The 15,583-nt window shown below is 37.2% G+C and overlaps 1 protein-coding gene across 1 annotated transcript in view; it reads left to right on the top strand.

The window, feature by feature from the left end:
- The window catches only part of ano5a (anoctamin 5a), a 41,962-nt gene extending 27,248 nt beyond the window's left edge, over positions 1-14,714 (top strand). Inside the window, 13 exon segments of the mRNA XM_028449603.1 lie at positions 569-720; positions 1,917-1,991; positions 2,989-3,078; positions 3,081-3,219; positions 3,990-4,060; positions 4,062-4,088; positions 4,090-4,164; positions 4,234-4,331; positions 6,716-6,846; positions 8,641-8,846; positions 8,919-9,118; positions 11,613-11,718; positions 13,451-14,714. Of these exon segments, the coding sequence (XP_028305404.1) occupies positions 569-720; positions 1,917-1,991; positions 2,989-3,078; positions 3,081-3,219; positions 3,990-4,060; positions 4,062-4,088; positions 4,090-4,164; positions 4,234-4,331; positions 6,716-6,846; positions 8,641-8,846; positions 8,919-9,118; positions 11,613-11,718; positions 13,451-13,681 (1,601 nt within the window). The 3' untranslated portion in view covers positions 13,682-14,714.
- Positions 14,715-15,583: the final 869 nt, after the last annotated feature.

The raw sequence follows: 15,583 nt of genomic DNA, 5'->3' as shown, positions 1-15,583 counted from the left end.
AGTCCACTCAGTCACCAGTTTATTTGGATACTATTTGAACCGTTACACTGTTCGTTAAAGTTGGCAGATATTCACAGATTCAGACTTCCAGTATCAATAACTCTTTAACGAAACGTCATCGACACACAAATTACGCCTCTTTACCATTGGTGTGGTGGACAACATGCTACAAGATCATTTTATCAAACACAGCAGAATAAAAGTCCTCCCTGTCTGTGGGTCATCTCTGTGTGGTGAGATTAAAACATAAAGCTCTTGTCCACAGTTTCCATTAAATATCCAAATATCACACATATAGAAGATTTAATTTTAAAACAGAAAAACGCTGCTTATCTGGTTTTGGATTTTTCTGTATTTCTGTTGTGGTTTTAAGTCAGTAAAACAAAATAACCACACTGTTTATTTATTATTTTTGATTCGGTTTTAAAACGGAATAACTAAAGAACGGAGTTGAGATAATATATGAAGATGATATTTTTGGTTGATGTGGCCCTGCTCTACAATGAGGGCGTAGGGCGGGTCTAATCCTCAGGGTTCCACACATTAAGAAGGTGTTGTGACCCTGCAGTGACCCTGTTCCTGGAGTTGTGGAAGAGACGTCAGGCTCGTCTGGAGTACGAGTGGGATCTGGTGGACTTTGAGGAGGAGCAGCAACAGCTGCAGCTACGGCCAGAGTACGAGACCAAGTGCACCAACCGCAAGCTGAACCGCATCACTCAGGTGTTTGTGTGCTCATCACTTACTAATCAATGTTTACTACATGTAAAGAATAGCTAGCACTAGATTACAGGTTACAGCAGGTATAGGCAACAAGCGGCCTGGGGGCCACATGTGGCCATTGGTCTAATTTTGTGCACCCCTTAAAACAAATTGTATTTCAAGAAGTTGGAAGGAATATAAAGCCCAACATAGTACACAAAAAATAACTCCCGAAACACACAAATCGACAGCAAATTGCTCAAAGTATCAAGTATAATACACGCAAAATGACAACAAAGACAGACACTATCATCATCATCTATCATTGCAGTCTGTCGGAGGGTCGATGACGACCGTCCTGTCTCATCACGATACTTCTGCTCCACAAATGTCAACAAAAAACAAAAACAAAAAATGCACAAATCGACAACAAAAATACATAAAATCACAACAAGAACACAAAAACTAACAAAAACACACATAATGACTAAAAACTGACAAAACAACAAAGACAAAATAAGACAAAACCCTCCCTCCCCCTTATTATTGCTTAGATCACTCATTTGTCTAACGCTGACATGAATGTTGATCATGTGACCCTCGGATCAGATACAAGCACATTTTTGTGGCCCCCGCTGTGATAGTTGCCCATCCCTGGCTTACAGTATTTATTTATTAAACGTACTGTAGACACACGGGAGTAATTTGTTAGCGCATGTAGTTACAGTGAGTTATTTAAGGTATTTATTGAATTGCATTGACCAGCTGTGATCTGCTATGACCACATCTTTAGGAAACAGAGCTGGTTCTTGACAGGACGGCTACTGATCTAATAGGGAAATGGTTTGTGTGCTGGGCCACTGTGGCTCTCTGGGTAAGGGGAGGCTCTGAATTAACGCTGTGTGGTGGTGGTGGTGGTGATGGTGGTGGTGGTGGTGCTGTGGTAGTGGAGCTGTAGCTACTGGAAAGACTCAGAGGCTCGGGTTTCCTTCTCTCCGCCTTTGTAGATGAGAACGTGTTTTTATTAGCTGTTTTCATAAAAGCATGGGTTCATCAGGAGATCATTAGTAAAAATTGGGTAAAACCCGATATGAACTTTTAAAGTCTGATTTGAGGCTTTAAACAGATAAAGGAACCTGGCCTTGTGGAGCTCTTTTTCAGGACTTAACAGAGGATGACTGACTCCTGTGTCCATGCTTTGCTTGATCATTGTTTAGGAAATGGAGCCTTACTTACCCGTAACAAGCAAGTGTGCACGCACATGTCTGTCAGGAGCCACCGTCCTGTTGTGGGTGAGCAGAGAACCTTTCATATGTTTATATATGTGTTTGTCTCTTTGCTCCAACTGCTGCACGTCCTCATTCACATCATCAGGCTTTGTACGTATGAAACTAAAAACAGAGTCATTCTGAACTTCAGACAAATAACACTCATTTGTTGTATTAACCCTCGGGGCACCTTTAATAAAGGTTAAATGGTACCCTTCATAAAACTCTTTAAAATAGATATTTTTTCTCTTTTTCTCATCAGATCTTTTCAACAACTCCAGACGTAACCACATATATAAAGTTTTCATTATTTTTCTGCATTTTTTTCATGTTTTTATGCCCCTTCTGTCATATACTATATGTGCAAAGTGGAACATTTGATAAGAAGTTATTACAGACTTGAGTCTGTCAATAATTGATAGAAACATTGATTTTAAGACATCATTACTTTTAGAGCTATGAGCATTTATTTAAAAAAAAAAAAAAAACCTGCACTATTTGAACTTATACCAAAATGGTACCCATTATAAACGTGTCTTCACAATCTCATATATGAATATTTTTTCCTACTTTCAGTCTTTTTCAGACCTAATCATAAATATAAATGTTCATTATATTTCTGTATTCTTTTCATCTTTTTATGCTTTTCTGTCTTAAAAGCATATTTTTTTTCAATGAGAAAAACACAAATATGCTTTTTTTTTCAAAAATAATGTGCAAAATGAAACATTTCATATGAAGTTATTACAGACTAGAGTTGGTCAGTAATTGGTCATTCCACCTAAAACCTGTTTCCCTTGTATTTTGAAGGTAGAGGCTTAGATTTATTAGGTTGATGGTTCGACTCTAGCTAGTTTCATACATACTGGCCTTTGCTATATTCTTATTGTCCTTACTCATGCACATGTGCACACTTAAAGCATGCCTGATATTTCTAACATTAGAAAACCCAACCACCTGCTGATTGCTCTTTATGTTCTTGTTGTTTTTCATGTTGTCACTTTTCCTCTCCATCCTGTAGATCTCGTTGATCATTGCCTGCATCATCGGCGTCATCGCATACCGCCTGGCTGTGTACGCAGCAGCGCTAGCTAGCATAATGAGGACAGTCCCACCACACACCTGGATGTGGTCGGCCCCTACATCACTCCACAGCTGGCAACATCTGTGACCGCCTCGTGCATCAACTTTGTCATCATCATGATCCTGAACCTGATGTATGAAAGAGTGGCTGTGTGGATCACTGACATTGGTGAGGACGTCTGTTGAACCCAGGGGTGCGCTGGCCATTTGGCATACCGGGCATTGTCCCAGTGGGCCGTCGACCCGAAGTGGGCTGGTCCGTTCCGCTACGGGTTTTTTTTTGACAAGCAAGTGGAGGCAGACATGGTAACATGGCCAAAAATGGTCCAAAAGTCACAAAAACATGACAAGAAAAGAGTAAACACTGACTAAAATAGTCCAAAAGCAGTCATAAGTAGCAAAAAATTGGCAAATAAAAAGGAAACAGGTAATATGTAATGGCACATGGGCAAAATGTGGCAAACAATAGTGAAAAAGGGCAAAAATGTGGGACAAAAAGAGGCAAAATGTAGGGGAAAAAGGAAACAAGTGGTATTTATTGGGCAAAAGTTAGCAAAAAGAATTAAAGAAAGGAGGAAAAAATGGATAAGTGTCGAAAAAATTGTACAAAAGGAATATTTATTGGTTAAAGGTTGCTAAAGTCTGAAAAAGAAGTGTCACAAAAATGAGACAAAGGAAATATATAAAAAGAGGTTAAAAAGTTTCCCCCTTTTAAGGTTTTCTGGGGGATAATAATTGAAATGAATTGAATTGACATAAAAAGCCACATGTTGAGAATCACTGATTTAATAACAGCTTGTACGTGGTGTCCTCTAGTAATGTAGTGATAATATAGTGATACTGGGCTGGTCTGGACTGAGTTTATGTCCCAGTTCACCCCTGGTTGAACTGCAGCTTCGAAAACGTCTTTAAGAAAATATTTGTTATTCTGTGTGACAGAAATTCCAAAGACGCACCTGGAGTACGAGAACAAACTGACGATGAAGATGTTCCTGTTCCAGTTCGTTAATTTACTACTCCTCCTGCTTCTACGTGGCCTTTTTTTAAGGGAAAGTTTGTGGGCTACCCGGGAAAGTACGCCTACATGTTTGGCAGCAAACTGAGGAATGAAGAGGTACCATGACACCATTTCACATTTGAAAGCAGTGAGTATTAGTAGATAACCACTTGTGTTTGTGCTCAGTGTGACCCTGGGGGCTGTCTGATAGAGCTGACCACTCAGCTGGTGGTGGTGATGACGGGGTAAACAGTGTGGGGAAACGTTCAGGAAGCTCTGGTCCCGTAAGTGCACAGGAAACTTCAAACATTTATTGTGTTTTTTTTCATATAAAAATGTACTTAGATCCAGACTTTACCTTTTTGAACACAGTTTTTTTCAGTGACATAAAAATTAGTTTTCCTTATTTGTGGAAATTAAATTAAATCCCTAAACTTCCCCAATTCCCTTACAGACTTACCCTTCACAGTTTAAGCTTTACATTCATTTTGTTTCGTCTTTTTCTATTTAAATGACTTTATTGGCAATTAAACCTCCAAAAATCATGATAACCATGTTAAACACGGTTAATGAAGTCAACTACTGTTATTAATTTTACATTTATGTGCTTCTGATGACTTACAGAAGCTGGGGGGTGATGCTGGAAATCACAAGAGATGAAACTCAGACACCCGTTTTAGAGGAAAAATACCATAAAATTGCATCATATAGAATAGAATAGAATAGAATAGAATAGATATGACATGATGTGATAGATATGGTCCCAAAACATTTGTGAAACCTTTCATTACTAGTGAATCAGCCTCAGGTTTTGTGCTTGGAGATGTAACGGTGTCACTAGGTTAACGGATCACCAGTGGAAATAATACACCAACATCTTTGTACCAGTGCCTTTTCAGATTTTAACGTGTCATAATAATCTGAACACGTTAAAAACACACTTGAGACGAAGCTCTGCATTTATTTTCAGTCACAGGATAACAAGTAGCGCAAGATTTTGGACGAAATATTGTGGAAAATTAGACATATTTGCGAAATTGCTAGACATTCATTCAACCCTTTTTCCAAAGAATAATGACAAGTAAATAGAGGACATTATCATAAAACATGCAATGGAGGCATTTCTGTTTCACACTTGGTCTATATATATATATATATATATATATACAGAGAGAGAGAGAAAACCCAGTTCAAAAACGTGAATTCTGCATTTTCCGTAGATTTTCCCATGATCAAGGAAAATAGTTATTCCTACAAATACTTTAATGGTAAAATTGCTTCCACTCCACTTGGAAGACTTAATACGAGTATATGCAAATAAAAAAAAACAACTATAAATACAGTCAATAAAATACAAAGAAACCTGATCTGCAGGAAATAATTGGAATATCAATATAATCAATCAACAAAGTTTATTATGTCGTCATGTGCTCGTTCGTAATCATTTCGTTGTGCTGAACGACGCTGAATTTTGTCCCTCGGGTTGAGTTTGTCACATGTAGAAAAGCACAGTAAGGCTGTTGTTCAAGTGGCTAAGTAACAAAGTGGCTACAGTGATCAATACCTGGAAATCAGGAAGAAATAATTCACGGGTTTAAACTAAAATACTCAAAAAACAAACAACCAAAGGCCATAGGTAAAACATGGTTTTTTAAAGTTCAAAGGTACAAAGCAACATTATATTTAACCTTTATGGGTGAAAAAAAAACAAAAAAAACCATCAATTAGAATAAGTGAGTAGACCCTTCGTTTTTTTGGTTATTTCTGTTTTATTAAAACCAAAAACAGTGGTCATTTGTTTTACTGAAAACCAAAACACAAATACAGAAATATAAAAAAACTAGACAAGCAGCGTTTTTGTGTTTTAGACGTAATCTTATTCTGTTTGTGTAAGATTTGGATATTTAAGGGCAACTAGTTTTAATCTCACCACACAGAGGGGACCCACAGATGGGGGCAGACTTTTACTACTGGACAAAAAAAGGAGCAATAAGTCACATTACTGATCAACTGGTGAACTGTAAGTTATTAATACATAAGTAAATCAAAACAAAAAATAAATGGTTATTACAAAAAGCACACACATATAAAAGGATGTGGTGTAATGATCTACTGGTTGCTCCTTGTTTCTTGTGACTTCTGTATGTTGACGGCTGCCGTTAGTGGCTAGTGGTATTATAACGTGCAAAATATATATTTTACTGCCCCTCAAAAAAGGTGTGTAGTTGTTTTTGTAAAAGTGCCAAATGGTTAGAAGTTCTAACACCTATTGTTCCTCACACCAGCCTCACAGTCAATAGTCACCAGTTTATCTGGATACTATTTGGACCGTAACACTGTTTGCTCGAGAGAATGTGACGTGACTTCAGCTCTGGCTCTAATTATTCGTAAATATTCAAATATCTCACAAACACAACAGGATTTTGCCATTAATATTTTAATTTTAAAACAGAAAAACGCTGCTTATCTGGTTTTTCATTTTTTTTGTATTTCAGTTTTGATTTGAAATCAATCAAAATAACCACAGTGATTATTTGTTTTTTTTTTTTTTTGGTTTGTAAAACGGCATAACCAAAGAATGAAGGGTACACAGATTATTTTGTGATGATAAAATACTGCTGCTGTCATGGTATCTGAGAGCTCTTTGTCGCCCCCTTGTGTCCTGTAGGTGGCTGAGGAACTGGTGGGGCAGCAGAAGAGCCAGGAGTCACCCAGAGAGTCTGTACAGCCGCTGGGAGCAGGACCACGACCTGCAGTGCTTTGGACAGTTAGGACTCTTCTATGAATACCTGGAAATGGGTAACGATCCATAACCTACTGACGTTTCTCACACGTCTGTGGCAGAATATTCTCTGGTACAGTGTTGCTCAAATGGGGGTACGCGATGGAGGGGAAAATGTATACAAATTAAAATCATTAAACTATGGGGTTTTATAATGTTCATTTTTTCGTTAAACATGATAATCATGCTAAATATTACCTGCAACTCACAAAACGAGAACAAAACAGAGCAAAAATACAAACGGACATAAGAAACAACACCAACACACACACACACACTGAGAGAAATAATGTAAATAATACCAACAACACACAAAAAATGACAACAAAAACACTCAAATAAAGAGAAAAATATACTTAATAATGAAAAAGGACAGATGAACAACAACAAAATACACAAAATTATGATAGAAATTGATCTTGATTAGTGTGCGTGCGTGCGAGTGTGTCCTCCATCGGGACATCCCGTGTCTCTTTAGTCACAAGTGTTATAAAGAAGCTTTTTTTACTGCAGGTTCTAAGTTACAATACCAGCTCCACACACTCCAGCAAACATCCCTGTGTTATCAGTAGTAATAAATAAAAACAATATGTAGAAATGTGGAGAAAAACTAAAATGAAGACAAAAATCAATGGTGAATGTGAGGACACTTGGCCTAGAATCAGCCCTACGTCACATTCTGTGCTTTGTTTATTATTAATAAAAACAAACAAATCAATACAAACAAACACACAGTTTGATGTCATGAACATGACGGGTACCTTGTAAATTTGGTGTCCTTTTAATAACTGGATATGTTAGTTTTATGTGAAAAATAAGTGTAGAGGAGCTGTTTTCTCTCTGTCACTAACACCAGGATTTTATCAAAGGCTTTTAAGGGGAGGAGCCTGTTGCACATAAAAGACATCAGAATAAAACCAATGAATCGGTTTTATTTCATTAAAGACTGGAGACTGTGGCCAAATGCAAAAGTAGTTAGCATTGCTGACCCACTGCCATAAGGCATCAACCACTAACCAGGGTTTCTCAAATTGGGGTAAGTTGACCCCTAGGGGTACGTGATGCACTATGGGGGGATACTTATAAATAAAAATCATGTGTCAATCTTGGTCCCACCACAGAAAGTGAGATGACGGAAATGATAAAAACCATAGGAATAAATCCATTCAGCAGCCCACTAAACTCAGTTTTTTTCAACCTTGGGGTCAGGACCCCATGTGGGGTCGCCTGGAGTTTAAATGGGGTGCCTGAAATTTCTGAAAAATTTAAATAGACTTTTGAAAATGTTCTTTTTTTATTTAAATAACACACAATCTTAAACAAGTGTTTTCTGTTGTTTCACTTTGTGAAATATAAATCTAGTTCTTCTAAAAATGCAGTATGATATCTGAGTTCAACACATGATCAAAAACAAAGTCTGGAAGACAAAAAATGTCCCTGGGGTCACCAGAATTCTTGATATCAAACTGGGGTCACCAACCTATCCTAAAAGGTTTTGTGAACCACTGCACTACATACTGTTATTTCCACTTATGTACACAATGAGGATCTTTAAAATGTGTTATCACTCATTCATTCCATCATATGATCTATAGATGTTTTAAATAGTTTCTCAGCAAAATATTGTAGTCGGACAAAGGGGGGACTAGGATGCAGAAATAAGAGAAAAGGGGACTACAGCCAAAAAGTTGAGAACCACTGCAGTAAACTACATAAAAACTAACTCTAAAGCAGGATTTCAATTGATCTTTTCTTCTTCTCTATCTGTGAAACGTGTGTGTAAAGCTCCATTCTTGTCCTCTCTCTGTCAGTGATCCAGTTTGGTTTCATCACACTGTTCGTGGCCTCCTTCCCATTGGCTCCTCTTCTCGCTCTCATCAACAACATCATCGAGATCAGAGTCGACGCCTGGAAACTCACGTCTCAGTTCAGACGTCCCGTGGCCGCTAAAGCTCACAGCATCGGAGCCTGGGCAGAGATCCTCAGCGCCATGGCCGTCCTCTCTGTGGTCACTAATGTAAGATCTGGACCTCACCTTTAACACCACTACGTTCTTTACACTTATTATCCTTTGTCTCATTGATTCCAGGCCTTTATCGTGGCGTTCACCTCAGACATGATCCCACGGCTGGTGTACATGTACGCCTACCAACCACAGGGGGAGATGAACATGAAGGGCTACATAAACAACAGCCTGTCTGTGTTTAACATCTCTCAGATCCCATTGGACAACAAACCAGACGATGAGGAGAATCCATCCTGGTTCAACAGCAACATCACAACCTGCAGGTGTGTGTGTGTCTGTGCGTGCGTATGTGTCAATGAAAATATAGGTTTTAATATTTTTGCTGTGGATGTGTGAGGCTTTTTTTGTGTCTGTATACCCTTAGATTTCAATTTTTTTTAAATGGTAAAATCAAGGAAAGCTTGATATGTAACACATCCTAATAAGATATGTGTAAAACTGTACATAGAACTGTAACATGGTTCACCAGTTTTGAGGTAAGTTATAATTGACAATTTTTATAGAATTTTAATGACAATTACAAAGTCAATTAAACTAAACTCAGTTACAATTTAATTACGATTACGACAGCAACAATGTTTTTAAATTACAATTATAATTGACCCCAACCCTAGTGCACACACATCAATATTAGAGTAGTAATCATAAAGATTTATTAGGTCAGGAGCTAAAGACGCGAGGTTGAATCTGAATATTTTTTATATATATATATATATATATATATATATTATATATTATATATAAAATACACATATCTAGAGTGGACTTCATCCACTGTGCAGCGAGGGATAATGACATCCAAACATTAATTGTAAAAAAATATAATAAAATGGATTGCTTGGTGTCAGCAGCTTCAGCTAAAACACACTCCTTCTCCCAGCAGGGGGCAGTAGTAAGTCAATAATTCATTTTTCTGCTCAAGTTCCAATAAAGCAGAAGTTGTGCTGAAGCTCAGCAAATGTAGAAAGTGATGCTGAAATAATGAAGGCAGTAGATGTGAGCTACAGCTACAGCTACAGCATGGCCTGAAGCTCATTCACAAGTTCTTGATACACTGCGTTCTTATCCAGTTACAGTAGAAACCAGTAGATTCAGCTTAGGACCAGCAACAGAAATTATATAGATTCAGCTGTTAATAATAATTTTTTTTCTAGAATTATTTGACATTGCTCATTAAATGATGTAAAGGCAAAATTTCAGCTGTCCTGATTTAGACCCACAACCACGCTGAGACGGGAATGAATAATAAAACATATTTAATAAAGAAAAGAGCAAAAGGATAAATACAAGACCTTCTTCCTCAGGAGGGGTGTCGCTCTGAACCCTGAAAGAATAAATCAATATATTTTATAGCTGACGAAGAGGAAGGGGAGGGAGGAGGGTGTGAAGTGAGGAAGGATTTTGATGGAAAATGACTGCTTCTACAGAGCTCTGCTTATCAGAGTTTTGTTATGAGACCTTGAGTAGAGACTGGTTTTTGCTGGCACTGTGAATACGGCGCAGTCTGTCTGTACTGCCAGCACGTAATCTAAACTAACATGACTCAGCAAAGGAACAATGTCTCTGTTCAAAAGTACAATGAATAATGCAGTTATCGTGTATAAACGCATGAAAAATTGTACACATGAACACTCATTTGATGATATGATGATTAATATAATAATTGCCATAACAATGATCACTTATCTAGTTTTATTGTCCCGTTAAACCTACTGATAACACCAGTGTTCATTAAATTGGCTGATGCCTGTATGTAGGATGAAGACCATGATGAAGACCATGATGAAGACCATTATGAAGACCATGATGAAGACCATGCTTGGTCCAAACATGTTGGTTTTTAATGATTTAGTTATTAAAATAAAGGCTTTTTAGAATTGATTTCCTCCTTTACACATTATTTAATGTTCAACATTTATCAACTGCAGCTAAGTTAGACCAGCTCAGTGTTTCTCAAACATTGGACATTGTCCTATAGGGCTGCACAATTAATCAAATTTTAATCGTGATGATGATTTTGGCCTCCACGATTAAGTTAACCTGATCGTCTGCGATTTTTATGTTTAAAATGCGGCTCTGGTGGATATAAAACTGGATTAAACTGTGAGTTTTAGGGTTTTTATTTAGTTGATTGACATAAGTGCCTAATTAATTAGTATTAATGAATTAATCCGGTGGACACTCGAGACAGAAAATGTCGACAGGCTGGTGTTTCTTGCTCAAAACCTGTAGCTTAGGCCCAACGTTCTTAACTTTTCTCTATACGCTGTCATTGTTTTCAAGGAGTTGCACTCTGTAACAGTGTATTTAAAGTTAGCCCATAGTAAACTTTGTGGTACGTTTTAGTAATTATTAATATTCTTGTTTAAAGCTTTTCTTTTGTACTCTAAACTGTTCAAATGGAGTTTGTTAATAAATAGTTAAATAAAGATACAGGTGTTTTCCCTAAACCGATAAATAATCAGGATTAAAATATTGATCCAAATAATTGTGAGAATCATTTTGGCCATAATCGTGCAGCCCTATTGTCCTATGACATATAATGATAGAGTGGAACATCACAAGCACTAGAGGATGAAGGTTAGAACCAATCCCGTGTATTATTTATAAATTATACATCTTGCTTAGGGTTGGTGTGTGACAATGGGTCGTGTACATCAGACTGTTTATGTTGATGTTTTATTACCCGTGTCGTACATGTAGATATCTTACGTCTAAACTTAAAGCCTGTATGAATTCTGTTTTTCTGTTGCATAGGTATCGTGATTTCCGCTATCCTCCCGGTCATGAGAAGCAGTATTCACACACGATGCAGTTCTGGCACATTTTAGCAGCCAAACTGGCCTTCATCATCATCATGGAGGTAAAAGCTCTGCCTGAAGCTCAGACTTCACTGAATTTGCAGCTGCATGAGACCAACACTTTTTCATTTATCAGAAAAAAGATGAAGTGTTGGCCTCATAGAAAATAATTTAAGTTGAAATTGCTGCTCGAAAGTTTGCTTTGATCTCCACTGTGAACTCACTCTTATTGACAATTGTCAGAAAGGTTTTGCACATTGCCCTATGGGATGTGGAGTTCATGCTCACTGTGGTTTCTTTCATTTGCATTAAAAAAAAAGCTGCTAAAGTGACTTCCCAACACATTTCTGTTGTTTTCACGGATTGCGGTAAAGCAATGTCCTACATGGAAAGATTCAAATCCAGTGAGGTGATTTACTGGGGAATACCAGGAACAAATGAGAATCACTCCTAAAAACACTCCTATTCATCCATCTACAGGACTCCACATCCCACAATGCAATGCGCAAAACTTTTTTTGTAAATGTCGATAAGACGGTGTTTGAATCAAAACCAACTTTTGAGCATCAATTTTAACCTTTAGATCTTTTTGTCAAACAGTTGATCCTTGATGTATTGATCAATGAGGCCTACACTGTCTTTATCTGATTTTTATTTTATTTATCATCCAGCTTTAAGTTTTATAGCCACTAATCTAATGTTTACTCCACTAATGTTCAGCTATAGAGATATTCTACTGACAAACTATTATTTCTAGAGATTGTTAATAATATTGTTTGCTTAGTGATAAAATGTTAACTTTCCTCCTAAATAGGCTCAACCCTTGTGCACTCTTTTAAATGTACATACACAATGTGTACACAAATGGTCTTTCTCATAAAAGTGCAATAAAAATGCACTCCAATAATTTAGATTTTTACTTCCAACGCATCAGATCATTTAAATTACTTCAAACATATTCATAGATATAAGATTTATTATAACTTTCAAACCCTTTTGATATCTGTATGGACGTTTTATCATGAGAACCTTTTTTTTTTAGCAGGAAATAAAACTAAATATGCAGTATTTTCAAAAATGTATTGCCAAAGTGAAATATTTTTGATGAACATATTACAGCCTTGACCCTCTCATTTATTAATAGCAGAAATGAAAATTCTGGTCTTTTCCCTAATTTCCCTAAAGTTTTATGCAATGGTCTCTGGTTGGTAGGGGGTCATTACACCTAAAACATATTATCCCTTTATTTTGATCTATTAGGTATTCATTCTAAAAGCAATTATGATATGTCATGATTACAGTATATGAAAAATGTGGTTACAATGGGAGTCAACAAGGCAAATTTGAAATGATGCATAATATATCTCCTTTTTTTATACACTTCTAATACATAGGAAAAACAATAATGGCAAAATTTCATACAACCAGCCTTAAAAATGACCATAATATTGACAAGCAAACATATAAAAACACCCAAAATGGTCACTATATAGCTTTTGGTCACTATATAGCATTACTGTGCTAACTCTACAACCATATTTGGCAAATATAGGAACGTGTTTAAACACTTTACACACACCACAGCTGATGATATAATCTGATTACTGAGAACAAAGTATAATTTAGTATCAATTCAGCTTTAGGTTTCAGATGTTTTCTAATTGTGTCTCTAACACATAATTGTTCCTCTAACTTCTAATTCTCAACATTAAAAACTTGGATGTTCATAGTTCAGAGGTTTTTTGGTTGGACTTGTGTTTAAAGCAGCCATGGTGTTCTCCTTCTTCTCTGCAGCACGTTGTGTTCCTGGTCAAATTCTTTGTGGCCTGGATGATTCCGGACGTTCCGTCTGACGTGAGATCTCGTGTGAAGCGAGAGCGATACCTGGTGCAGGAATATCTGCACAACTACGAGGTGGAGAAGCTGAAGATCCAGCTCAGCCAACACAAGGTGGAGGATTGTACATGTTCACCCATGATCTATCCGTCCTTATCCCAACACGAGGTGCTGTCTGAGTGCCTCTAGCACAGCCTAGTGCTGCTCAGTGCTGCTCTCTGACCAACGCCGTGCAGACGTTCTGCACAGAAGAGCTTGATTTTTCCATCCTCCTGTCCTCCTTACTGCTGATTGGGTTAAAACCCAGGTTCCTCTGCATGCTGAGGTTTTCAGGCTCTTGGATTTAACCACGATGTGTTTGTGCTCCACTGGCTGTTTACGGTCTGTGTTGGGATGATTGTTCTAAAGAAATGCTGTAAAATAAAGAAAAACCAAAATACTGCTCATTTTAAATCAGGACTATTTATTTTCAAAGCCGTGTCTTGACCTGAATATTTCACACACGTGTCTGTAAACACACATTGTTGTTGCCTGTTTATCTGTAATCGTCACTTGTTTCCAGACCAGATTTTAAACCCTTCTCTGTTCTCTTGTGTTTGTCCAAGCTGAAGAAACGTAAAACACGTGAAGAATATTTTTATTGTATGAAGAGAACATGTGTGTTCAGCCATTACTGTGAGTGAGGACATGCTATGGCCAGTGGTTCAGTCGTTCAGTAGAAAGGGAAGTTGTTCCCCAACATGTTGATGTAGTTCTTTAGCTTCAGGTTGAGCTCAGAAGATACAGATGTTCAGTTTTGACTTTAATATGCACGAAGCACTTCAGGAAATCGAAAACAAGGCATGAACATGATCAGATAAAGGTTGTCCAGACACTAACGTGGAATCAATCTGAGTTTTGAAGAGAGTGATTTAGCGTTCACTTGTTTTATTGAATTTAAATGTCAACATGAAGATAAGATGCATCTTCTGACTGTGTGTGACTATATGAAGGATATTTAGCTTTTATGAGCCTGAAACAATATGTTCAAACATTTGTTACTGAAGCGTTCATGTTTTTTTCACTATATTTGCCTCTTAGCTCCACTTTGCCTTACAATCTGCTGCCTGTTGTTGCCTTAAAATATTCAGTATTTTGTTTTATACTTGACTATTCAATTTCCTCTCTTTCAAACTATTTGTATTCTTTTCTTTCTTTTTTTTTTTTACGATAATAAGATGTTTAATTCAGTAATGCTTAGGAGGAAAAGAGGCGACATCGTTTACTGTAAGGTTCAAGTTAAAGGTTATGCATTTTTTTTGTAATAATAACCATATATCCTAAAAATGTTCCAAAGAATAAAATAAAAATATCTGTTCAACTTGACCAAACTGTGGATGTGTTTTTTTTTTGGGGGGGGGGTTGAAAGTGTCTGATTACAGAACAGATGGAAGAGAAGAAACAGCCTAATTATAATTCAGTGTTTATTCACACTGATGGGATGGTTCTTCACCTCAGCATGTCTTCCCCCCGCCCCCCAAAAGCCCCCCCCAAGCCCCCTGCCAAAAACCCAAGACGTAAGATGAGGTCAGGCTGGTTTAGGTGTTAAAAATAGGAACCTTTGTAATATCAACCTTTTTCTGTAGCCTATAGTCGTATCTTTATCTTTGCATGCATGGATGTAGAAGGTGTATGTCTTGTAAAAATTATTTAGGTGTTACTTTTATAATTTTTCTACATTTTTCTAAATAAAGAGCCTTAAAGGTCCAGTATTATGCTATTTTTCACCCATATCCATTTGTTTTAAGAACCCCAACAACATAGTATTTGAGGTTTATTTTCCCAAACTCACTTTCTGAGCAGTTATAAAAACAGGCTGTTTTGGGGCCTACTTATGCATCGTCATGAGTAGGCGTGTCTATAGACGCAGACTTAATGCAGCGCTCTTTCGAGGAAGATCAGTGATCACTAAAGCGATTTTCTTTTTGCTATCCACACACTGTTATTTTTTTCAGCCAAAAAACTGCATTACAGTAAAATACATGGATATTTAAGCGACTGTTGTGATTGTGAGGCCGTCTCAGCGCTTCAGGGTGTGTATCACAGCAGCAG

Source organism: Gouania willdenowi, chromosome 6 (assembly GCF_900634775.1).
Source record: "Gouania willdenowi chromosome 6, fGouWil2.1, whole genome shotgun sequence".
NCBI classification, from domain to species: Eukaryota; Metazoa; Chordata; class Actinopteri; order Blenniiformes; family Gobiesocidae; genus Gouania; species Gouania willdenowi.
Note: the sequence above shows the minus strand (reverse complement) of the source record. Positions and strands in the feature narration are given on the sequence as shown.